This window comes from Panthera uncia, assembly GCF_023721935.1.
Source record: "Panthera uncia isolate 11264 chromosome D3 unlocalized genomic scaffold, Puncia_PCG_1.0 HiC_scaffold_8, whole genome shotgun sequence".
Classification (NCBI taxonomy): Eukaryota; Metazoa; Chordata; class Mammalia; order Carnivora; family Felidae; genus Panthera; species Panthera uncia.
This window is the reverse complement of record NW_026057586.1, coordinates 84172896-84183926: the sequence shown is the minus strand read 5'-3', so window position 1 is coordinate 84183926 and position 11031 is coordinate 84172896. Positions and strand designations below refer to the sequence as shown.

General features: G+C 48.9%; 1 protein-coding gene across 1 annotated transcript; it reads right to left on the bottom strand.

Annotated features, from left to right (window-relative positions):
• Window positions 1-2347: 2347 nt before the first annotated feature.
• Window positions 2348-9933, bottom strand: LRRC43 (leucine rich repeat containing 43). The gene is made up of 5 exons (XM_049619399.1): window positions 9684-9933; window positions 9398-9553; window positions 9104-9289; window positions 8740-8773; window positions 2348-2502 (listed from the first exon to the last, which is right to left on the bottom strand). The coding sequence occupies exons 1-5, from the start codon at window positions 9855-9857 to the stop codon at window positions 2375-2377; spliced, it is 678 nt and encodes a 225-aa protein (XP_049475356.1). The 5' UTR covers window positions 9858-9933; the 3' UTR covers window positions 2348-2374.
• Between the last annotated feature and the right edge of the window lie 1098 nt (window positions 9934-11031).

Genomic DNA, 11031 nt, shown 5'->3' with positions numbered 1-11031 from the left:
TCCCCAGTTTCTTGGAAGTTTCTTCTTTCCCCCAGGTTTTTGGGGGGAGTTACTTAAAATGGGGTTTTAAGAAAAAACCACTTGCACAGCAGAGCATGAAAGGAGAGCTGGAGCTCTGCCTCCCCCGTAGGGCCCCTTTCCCGTCCCTTTAAGCTCTGCTCTTCTCCCAGCCAGTATCCCAGCGATCCAAAGAGAAGGCCCAGAAACGGGAACTAGCAGAGTAACCTGACCAAGATCAAGTCAAGAGTAGCACAGCCAGGCCTGGGGCCCGTCGTCTTCACTTCCACTGCCACGCCATCCTGGTCCTACAGGCCTACACCTCTATCCAGTCTGCCGGCATCGGCCTCATCCCCGTCGTCCTGCCGCCGCGGCTGCCACAAACGCATCTCTTCTAGCCGCTAGGGATGCAGAGGCCGGCAAGGCAGGCAGGGCCACAGAGAAGAGACAGACCAAAAACCAAAACCAATACCCACTTGAGACGGTGCCGAGAAGAAATTAAACCAGCGTAACGGAACACAGTGACTGGGGAAGATTATCTCAAACTGCAGTAGCTGAGAAAGCTCTCCTCGATAAAGGACGTTTGACTTCAAGGGTACTTATTTTGAGAGAGCGCAGGCACACAGGCGGATGGGGAGGGGCGGGAAGGCGGAGAGAGACTCTCAAGCAGGCTCCCCGCTGCCAACGCAGCCGGGACCTGACTCCCGGCTAGATCTCACCAGGGTGGGATCAGGCCCTGAACTGAAACCAAAAGTCAGGCGCGTAACAGACCGAGCCCCCCAGGCACCAAGACAAAGGACATTTGAACAAGAACTGAACGCAGCGAACCACAGAGATCTGGTGGGAGAGTGTGCCAGGCAGAGTTAAACAGAGCTCCCGGAGTAGGAGCAGTGAGACTTCTCTGAGGACTGGAGAAGTATGGAGAAGTGGCTGGAGTATTGAAAGCAAGGAGGAAAGCGGAAGAAGGTGAAGCCAGAGCACGGGAAGGCATACATAAAAGGGCCATCGTGAGGCAAGGGGGGAAGCTTGGGTTTATTGTTATCCTCGGTAGAGATCCACTGGAGGATTTAGCAGAGGTGGTGACAGAATGTACCTCGTGTGAAGGATTCCTCCTGCTGCGGCTTAGATGATGGGTTTTGTAAGGAGACAGGAAACCGGCTAGGAAACTGTTGCGCCGCCAGGTGAGCTACGCGGCTTTCAGGCGGGGAAAATGACTCTCAGGTGTGGGCGATGAGCCCGGGGCCGCGCCGGCCCCGTCGGCTGAGAACTCAGGGCGCAGGGCCAGCGGTTTGGTTCCGGAGGCCGGTGCGCCGCGGCCCCGCTCGCCTCGGCCCCCAGCGCTCCCGCTGCGCGCGCACACACCCGGGCTCCCCCGCACGCCGGACCACGGGCAACTCCCGCCCCGCCCCGGCCCGGAGCACGGTCCCCCCCTCTCGGGCCGCTCCTCTGCTCCCCACCCTACACGCTACTGTGAATCCTGATTCAGTACCTGCGAATGTAGGTCTCCTTCCAAACCGAGAGCCCCCAAGAGCCTGGTTCTTAACCCGGCGTGGGCTTCAGCGAGGGCACAACCCCCACCCCCGCAAGTGTCGTGCTGAGTCCTGAGGGTCTGCGGTTGTTTCTGGGGTGACAGCCGCCTGGGGTCCTTGGGGCTCGGCGACCCCAGTTCATTCTTTCCACGCCGCGGTCTCTAACGGGCTGTTGTGGGGGCCGTCGGCCGGCGGGGTCGCCAGAGCGAGGAGCGGGGGGCCCCGCGGCGGACGCCCCTCCCGGGCCTGAGGACCCGCGGCGGCGCTGCCCGCTGAGGCTGGCCCGCTCCACAGCGCCCGGTTCCGGCCGTCCGGGCCCCGGCGGGCCAACAGCGGCCGAGGGTCTCCGGGGCAGCAGGAGGCCGCCTGGCCCCGACGGTCCACGGCGGAGACGACCCCGCCGCCAGACCCGGCGTCCTCGCGGACGCGCCGGGGTGCAGAGGCACGGGCAGCCCCGGCCCTCTCCGGCACGGCGAGACACCCCTGAGCCCGCAGCGCGGCCCCAGGCGCCCCCGGTCCCGCACAACCCGCCCCCCGCGGACCTACCTGAGCCGGGACGCCGGGCCAGGCACGGGCGTGGAGCTCGAGCGGCCGAGCGCGGACGCGAGCTCTAGCCTCGCACCTCCCGCTCCGCTCCGCTCGGCCGGTGGGCGGGGCCCGCTTGGGCAGCGGGAGAGGCGGGGCTTCGGGGCCGCCGCGGGGCCCCGCCCCCTCCGGGCTCCGCGCACCCGCCGCACACCTGCGGCCGCGGAGGCCGCCCCGCCGCCCCGGCCCACCCCCCGCTCCCGGGCGCGGCGGCCACACGGACGCGGAGCCGCGGTGGTCAGAACGGCCTTTAATCCCGCGCCCTACAGGGCGAACTCCCGGAGCGCCTCCTCGGCCGTGCGGCACTGGTTCAGCTGGATCTGCACCTCCACGGTCAAGGGCTGGGGCTGGTAGTCGCCGTCGTACACTGCAGCCGCAGGCTTGGTCTTTTCTGAGGAGATAAAAACGCGGGTCTGTGAGTCCGAGGGGCGTGCGGGCTGCTTCTCGGCCGTCCTGGACGGGCTCGTTCCGCATCCCCGAAACGCAGAGCTGCCCTCCGAGCCAGGGGGAGCGCGGCTTCGTTGTCAGCGTAGTAAGGAACACACTTGTCACCCCTCATCAGATCGTTTAACCAGGCTCAGCTGTTGGAGCTGCGAGATGAACTAGCCACGTGTCTGGGAAGGAACACCGTTTTCTCTTGACAGAACACCGACAAACCATGGTTATTCGGACGCGGATATTTGGTAGATGTTTGCTAAAAAGCAAACGAAGGAAGCCTGGCATTGCGGGGAAAACAACAGAAAGCATTTTGATACATTTATGACATTTGAGCTTTCGAGTAGAAATTAGAATTTTGGAACATCGCATCTGCCACCGTGAACTTAACCGTTTCCCAACACTCCAAGACTTTTCTAATCATATGGGTGCTGATGAAGAATATGATTTTTGGATAATGTATAATGAAACGTGTCAACGGTTGGAAGATCTGCATAACTCTGTGGACCAGTATTTCACAAATAACCAATGTCTGACGTCACAGATTGTGCAGGGGCAAGATAGCCCTTCAAAATGCAATGTGAAAAAAAAAAGCAATGTAGACTAATGGATTTTAAGGTAACTATGCAAAAACGATAGATTCAGTATTCACACTGTAACAGGCTTTAAAAAACTAGTTGTCAAATTTTGACATAATATCTAAGATATCAGTTATTTGAAAGCCTATGAAAATAGCCCCTTCTTTTCCAGTTTCGTGCCCATGTGAGACTGGATTTTCTTCATACACTACAATCACAGCAACACATCACAAGAGATTAGGGGCTGCAGGAGCAGCTATTCAAATGCAACTATCCTCAATTAAGCCAGACAATAAAGAAATTTGCAAAAGAGTAAAAGAAAATTAAGACCATCTTAACCCCGTAGTTTGATTATAAATCATGCCCATTGTCCATATTTGTATGGGCCCTGAAGTCTGGCAGTGTACATCCTTTGTTCTTTTTCTTTAAAAAAAATTTTTTTTCAATGTTTATTTTTGAGAGAGCACAAGCGGGCAAGAGCAGAGTGAGGGAGACACAGAATCCAAAGCAGGCTCCTGGCTCCCAGCTGTCAGCACAGAGCCCTATGCAGGGCTGGAACCTACAGACTGTGAGACCACGACCTGAGCCCGGAGTCTAACGCTAACCAACTGAGCCACCCAGGTGTCCCTCTTTGTTCTTTTTCAAAGCTGTTTTGGCTATTCTACATCCTTTGAATTTCCATATTAATTTTAGAATCAGCTTGCTGATTTCTACCAAAAAAAAAAAAAAAATCCCCCCAGAATTACCATTGCTATCAGGTTGAATCATAGATCAATCTGAGGAAAACCAACATCTTAACAATCCTGAATCTCCCTATCCATGTACATATTTATCCATTTAAGTCTTTGATTTCTCTCAGCAACATTTTGTAGTTTTCAGTGTATAGAACTTCCACATCCTTAGTCAGATTTATCCCTATTTCATATTTTTCAATGGCATTGTAAATGGTATTTTTAAATTTCAGTATCTAATTGTTTATTGCTAGTATATGGAAATACAATTAATTTTTGAATACTGATCCTGTATCATGCAACCCTGTTAAACTCACTTAATAGTTTTAGAAGCTTTTCTATTTATAGGTATGCAGTGCTATAGATTTCTCTATAAATACTGTTTTACTTATATTCTATTAATTTTGATATTTTATCTTTTCATTTTCATTCTGTTCAAAGTATTTTCTAATTTCCTTTTTGATTTCTTCTTTGACTGATAGGTTATTTAGAAGTGCGTTATTTAGGGGCGCCTGGATGGCTCAGTTGGTTGAGCGTCTGATTTCTGTGCTGACAGCTCAGAGCTTGGAGACTACTTCAAATTCTGTGTCTGTCTTTCCCCCTCTCTCTTTCTCTGCCCCTCCCCCACTCGCACTCTGTCTCTCAAAAAAATAAACATTTAAAAAAGATTTTTAAAAAGTGTGTAATTTAGTTTCAAACAATTGAGAGATCTTACATACTTCTTTTACTGGTTTCTAATTTAATTCCCCTGTAGTCATAGAGGATAGGATACTTTGTGTGTCTTGAATTGTTTTAAACTTATTGAGACTTTATTAATAGCCCAGATTATGGAATATCTCAGTTCTGTGTGCACTTACAGAAGGTGTATTCTCATGTTGTTCGGTGGGGTACTCTACAGATGTCAGTTACGTCAAGTTGATTGGCAGTGTGATTCAGGTCTCCTACATCCTTAATGATTTTCTATTTGTTCTATCAATTACTTAGGGAGGTGTATTGAAATCTCTGAATATAATTTTGGATTTGTCTATTGCTCCTTGTAGTTCTATCAGTTTTTGTTTCATATATTTTCAAGCTCAATTATTAGCTGCATACTTAGGATTGTTACATCCTCCTGACTCCTTTATTATTACAAAATAACCCTCTTTACCCCTGGTAATAGTCTTTCTCTGAAGTCCATTATGTCTGATATTAATAGTTGCTCCTGTTTTTTTATTAGTGTTAGCAAGAATATCTTTCTCCATCCTTTTAATATTTTTGTATCTTTATATTTAAAGTGGGTTTCAGGTAGGTAGCGTATGGTTGCATCTTTTTTATCCAATTTGATCATCTCTGCCTTTTAATTGGGTGTTTAGACCATTTACATTTAATGCGATTGTTGATATAATTACATTTAAGTCTACCATCTTATTTGTTTTCTATTAACTCACATGTCCTCTGTTTCTTTTTGTTTCATTCTTTAAGAATAACTATCTTTATGATCCCTCTTTTTACTCCTTTGTTGGCTTCAAGTGATATTATACCACTTCACATAGAAATAGGAACCTTACAGTGATACACTTCCATTTCTTTCCTTACTCCCACTTCTAGCCTTTTTGCTATTATTGTACATTCTATTGGTTATATATATATATTTTTTTCATTAAACAATTAACTATAATTTAAACATACTTAAATAATAAGAAAGGAGTCTATATTTACTTAGAATTACCATTTTCAATGCTCTCGATTTCTTTGTACAGATCCAGATCCATCTAGTATTTTCTTCTCCTTAAAGAACTACTTTTAACTTTTCTTGTAGTACATGTATGCTGGTGATGCATTCTTTCAGCATTTGTCTAGAAAAGTGTTCACTTCGCCTTTGTTTTTGGAAGATAGTTTCGTTGGGTAAAAAATTTTAAGTTGATGTTTTTCTTTGAGACTTCCTCCACTGTCTTCTATTTGACATTTTCCTGATGACAAATCTGATGTCATCTTTATCTTTGTTCTTCTGTACATAATGTGTCTTTATCACCAACTTTTAGCAGTTTTATTATTATCTAGCTTGGTTTTGTTTTCTTCATGCTTCTTGTGTTTAGAGTTCACTTAACTTTTTGGATTGGTATATTGATATTTTCCATCTAATTTGGAGGAAGTGTTTCAGCAGTTATTTCTTTAGATAGTCTTTCTGCCCTCCTCACTCTCCTTTGGGGACTCCAACTACATGGACATCAGTTCCTCTGAATTTGTCTGAAAATTCACTGATGCTCTATTCATTTTTTTCCAACCATTTTTCTGTTTAATTGTGGATAGTTTCTACTGCTTCCAGTTTACTAATCTTTTTTTTTCTGAATTGTCTAATACGCCACTAATCCCACTGAATGTATTTTTAATGTAACATGGTAGTGTTCATCTCTAAAAGTTTAGTTTATCTTCCATATTGCTACATACCACCACCAATCTTTCCTTTAGCTTCTTAGATATATGGAATATAATTATAACTTCTTTAATGTCCTTGTCTACTAATTCTAACATATGTCATTTCTGAGTCAATTATGAACAATAAATTCTCATTATATATTAAATTTTCTTGCTCTTTCTTTTAATGCCTGGTAGTTTTTCTATTGGATGGAAGACATAAATTTTACCTTGGGTACTATTTTTGTGTTCCTTTCAATATCTTTGAGTTTTGCTTTAGTACATGTTTAAATTTGATCGTTCAAGTCTTGCTGTCCCTTCCTGCTCAAAATTTGTAGTGTTCCCCAGGGCACTGTGCTCAATCCTCTTCTCTGTCAACATAAGCGCACGTACTTTCATGACTTTAAATACCACCTATAAGCTGATTCATTCATTCATTCAATGTCAATGGCCTACTATGCTGGAGGCTGGGGACTGTCTGACTTTAAAGAATGCAGGCATAGCCCCCACTCTCTTGTAGTTTCAGTGTAGTGGACAAGATAAAAGGGAAACCAGGACACAGATTCATATCTCTATAGTTAGCATGGCGCTGAGTACCAAGGATGAAAACAGGATACCCTGAAGAAAACAAGGAAGCCCACACTAATCCAGGGATCAACTCCCCTGAAGAAGGCAACTGAGGCTGAGATCTGGCAAAACAAGTAGCTGAGTACAAAGAGTGGCAAGTGCAAATGGAGTACTCTAGGCAGAACTCTTGGGGGTGGGGGGGAAGTGCTTATAGAACACGGACATTCGGATTTTGTGATGAGCCAGCAGGAAGTCATGGAAGAATTTCCAGCAGTAGAGTGACACAACCAGATCTGCAAACAAAATCATCCCGCTGCTGTGGGGGTGCCGACAGACTGGCCACAGAGTGGGAGGAAGGAGGTGCAGCAAGGTGGCAATTGTGATTGTCTAGCGTGGTGGCAAAGGAGATGGAGAGTGCCCCGGGTGACAATGGGCAGGTGAGGGAAAGGCTTCTTCAGCTTCACGGGCCCTGGGCCCAAGTCTCTCCTGTCCACCCCCGGCCCCACGGTAACTCTCACACCTGTCTTCTCCACACCATCTCTGCTGCCCATTTCCAAGTCAGGAAATGACTTAGCACTTCTTGCCTTTTACAGGGTTTGGTTTTGTTTTGTTTTTAGGTGAATTTTTTTTCATTGAGATAAAATTCTCCTAATATTCAACACTTTAACTATTTTTAAATGTACGCTTCTTCTGTCGCTTTTAGTCTATTCACAGTGTTGTAGAATCATCACCATTATCTAATTCCAGAACATCTCATCCCCCCAAATGGAAACCCAGTACCCATTAGCGGTCACTCCCCACCCCCAACCCCCAACCCCCACAACCACTGATCTATTTTCTGTCTCTATGGATTCACCTGCTCTGGGCATTTCACACAAGTGGAATTATACAGTACATGGCCTTTGGCATCTGGCTTCTTTCACTCTGCATCCCGTTTTCAAGGTTCCTCCACGTTGTGCACAGGTGGCGCTTCATTCTTTTTTGCTGGGTGATCCGATGCACGGATACCCGTGTCCTCTTCAGGCACTCCTCCGCGGATGGACACTGGGCTGTTTCCACTTTTTAGCTGTTGGGACTAGTGCTGCTCTGACCTCATCTTACACCTCCTTGCACCTCGCAGTAGCCTCCCAGCTGGTCCCCTGCCTCCTAGCGCTCCTTCCAAGCCAGCCGGTTCTTTCTAAAACTCAAATCTAAAGCTTACCTATTTCAGACACTTCAGTGACTGCCCCTTGCCCATAGAGCAAGTCCAGGCTCCTCGTTGGGCAAAGAGGGCCGGACGACTGCTGAGCCAGAAGGACGCTGGGCCAGTCCCAACTTCAGTCCCCTATCCCACCTCATCCTGGCTCCTACCCCAGATTGCCTCTCCTGCCCTTCACATAACCCACAGCAGGCTGCTCTTTTCTCAGAGATGCAAGAAAGATGTAGGGTTTGGTCCTCAGAGCGGGCATGGCCTTCCCACTGGCCAGAAGATACAGTTCTCCATTCTTCCATTTCTTTGGTCCCAAATCAGGCTGATCCTTCCCCAGGTCCTGCTACAGTCTGAATGTTTGTGTCTCTGCAAAATTCACGTTGAAATTCTAACCCCCAAAGTGACGGCATTAGGAGACGGGGCCTTGGGAGCTCCTGAGGGTAGAGCCTCAGGAATGGGATTAGCGTCCTTACAAAGGAAGCTCCAGGGAGCTCGCTCACCCTTTCTACCATGTGAAGACATGGCAAGAAGGTGCTGGCTAAGACCCAGGAAGAGGGCCCTCACCTAACGATGCTGGCACCTGGGTCTTAGAGTTTGCAGTCTCCACGACTGCAGGAAAGAAATGTGTGCTGTCTATAAGCCTCCTGGGCTGTGGTGTTCTGTTATAGCAACCTGAATAGACTGAGGTCCTCAATAAACACTCCCTGCTCTCAGTTGCCACCGTTAATTCTTACCTTTTTTAGCTCTCTTGTTCTTGTTCTTTGAATCCTGAGAGGAAGAACCACAACAAGAGATGCTTACTGGACTTGGTGGGCACCGGGGAAGGGGTGCTGTCCTATAGGAAAGCAGGGCAGCTCTAACCTGGCTCCCCATACCTGAGAAGGCTGCCCGAGGAGCCAGTAACCCAGAGGGCTGGGAGCTGGGCACCGCTGCATGGCCTAGGGAGAGGCCTTCCTCCTCCCCAGGCGTCCCAGGGCCCTGCCAGCACGGGGGCTTCTGGAGGAGGTCGGGAGGCTCAGAGATGCCCCCCCCCCCCATAACCCTTCCCTGCCCAGCACTGGTTTCATGGGGAGGGGTGTGACAGAGGCCCTACTGTACCCTGAGGGACGTGAGCCTGTCAGTTTCCAAAGTGCGGATCACCCCAAAGTTGCACACTTCGGACACAAGTGGCTCCCCCGCCAGCAGGGGCTCCAGGACCACCAAGCCACTGCCCAGCACCCGCAGGATGGGCGGGTCCTGGCGGAGCTCCTTAGGAAGCTCTTTCTTCTTGGATCCCTTCTGTTCCTGTGGAGAGAGGTCAGGAGAGTGGACGGGGCCCAGAAGGGACAGTGCCCAGAGTGCCCACGGCCACCACCACCACCACCTCGGGGCACCTGGCAGCCCAGCCAGTACCTTTGCCACCTCTTTCTCCCTTTTCCCTGCCATGTCCTTCCCGTCTTTTCCCTTCTTGTCTTTCTCCTTCTTCCCTTTCTTGTCCTTCTCCCCTTTTCCTTTCTCGGCAGGCAACGGGACGTCAACAGGAGGCAGCACCGCAGGCCAAGAGAGAATCTAGGGGACAGCGAGGCGGCCACGAGTGAACACAGGCCAGCCTGGGGCTGGCTGGGACCTTGCCGACAAGGGAGCGGGGCCCCACGACAGAAGACCGGGAGACAGGAAAAGGGGGATCCCGGCCACCCACCTTCTCCTCCACGATGGTCACGGTGGTTCCCGCCAGCAGGAAAGCCTTGAGTGGCACCAGGTCCTTGAGTGTGTGCTGCATCTCGTAGCTGCAGGGGATGACATCAGTCCAGGGCTTGCGGGCAGTGCTGAAGAGAACGGTCCTTGGGGAGGGGGATGAAGACAGGGGTCCCATCACCCGGGAGGCTGTGGCCGGGGACCAGGACCAGGCCTTTGAGAAGATGTGCACACACGTGCACAGCGGGAGATGAGGCCAGACACAAAGGATTACTGCCCGATGCATTTAGATCAAGGTCAAAGAGAGGCAAACTAGTTAATGGTGTTAGTTGAGTTGACCGTGACCCTTGGGGAGGGGGCAGGGGCCTAAGGAGTCTTCCGAGGTCCTGGTATGTTGTTACTTGTCAAGGGCAGTGGCTACCTGGGTGTCCTCATCATTTGGCTGTAAAGTGGATATTTCTCTATGTGTGTGTTACACCTCAATCGTTTTTTTTTAATGGTAGAACAGATCTGTATGTCCACAGCCACATGGAAAATCAGCAAATTTCAAATTGATATACAGAAGTCTATTTTTTTAAAACAAAAAAGATATGAGTATATATGTTTATATATATGACTGTATAAGAAAAAAATAGGGAACTACGTGCACAAAACTATTAAGAATAACTCATTCTGGGGGCACCTGGGTGGCTCAGTGGGTTGAGTGTCCAACTTTTGATTTTGGCTCAGGTCATGATCCCAGGGTCATGGGATCGAGCCCCACATTGGGCTCCATGTTGAGTGTGGAGCCCGCCTAAGAGTCTCTTTCTCTCTCTGTCTCCCTCTGTCCCTCTCCTGCTCTCTCTGTCTCTCAAATAATAATAAAGAGTAATTCACTCCGGGGCCTGGCTGGCTCAGTCAGTAAGGCCTGTGACTCTTGATCTTGGGTTCCTGAGTTCAAGCCCCATGATGGGCATAGAGCCTACTTAAAAAAAGAAAAAAAAAAAAAAGAGTAATTCATTCTATAGGATAGGTTAGATGGATGCAGAAGAAGAAACTTATTTTCTCATGTACATATTTTTCTAATTTACATATTTTTAAAGCAGAATTATTTGCGGCTCTTTTTTATGTTTTAAAAACTCAACACCACCAAGAACCACAAAGTCGTCGGCTGTGGTTGACTGAGGAGCCTGGCACGGGGGGTGGCTGGTTGTCCCCCACCTTCTCTCTGGCAGCGGGGATGGCCGCTTGCCTGGTTCTGTCACCTGAGGGAACACAGCACAAGTGGATGGGCCACTGCAGCTTTTCCATATTCTCCACAAACCTTATCATTTACCCTCAGTTGAATTTTGTAAAAAATAAACCCAGGGGCG

Bases quoted from the DNA above. Each gene is read 5' to 3' on its own strand.
- LRRC43 (XM_049619399.1), bottom strand. From the start codon at position 9,857: ATGGGACCCCTGTCTTCATCCCCCTCCCCAAGGACCGTTCTCTTCAGC. The intron at 9,290-9,397 runs GTACTGGCTGGG...CTCTCTCCACAG, and splicing joins GGGAGAAAGAGGTGGCAAAG to GAACAGAAGGGATCCAAGAA. The intron at 8,774-9,103 runs GTACAGTAGGGC...TCTTCCTCTCAG, and splicing joins ACAGGCTCACGTCCCTCAGG to GATTCAAAGAACAAGAACAA.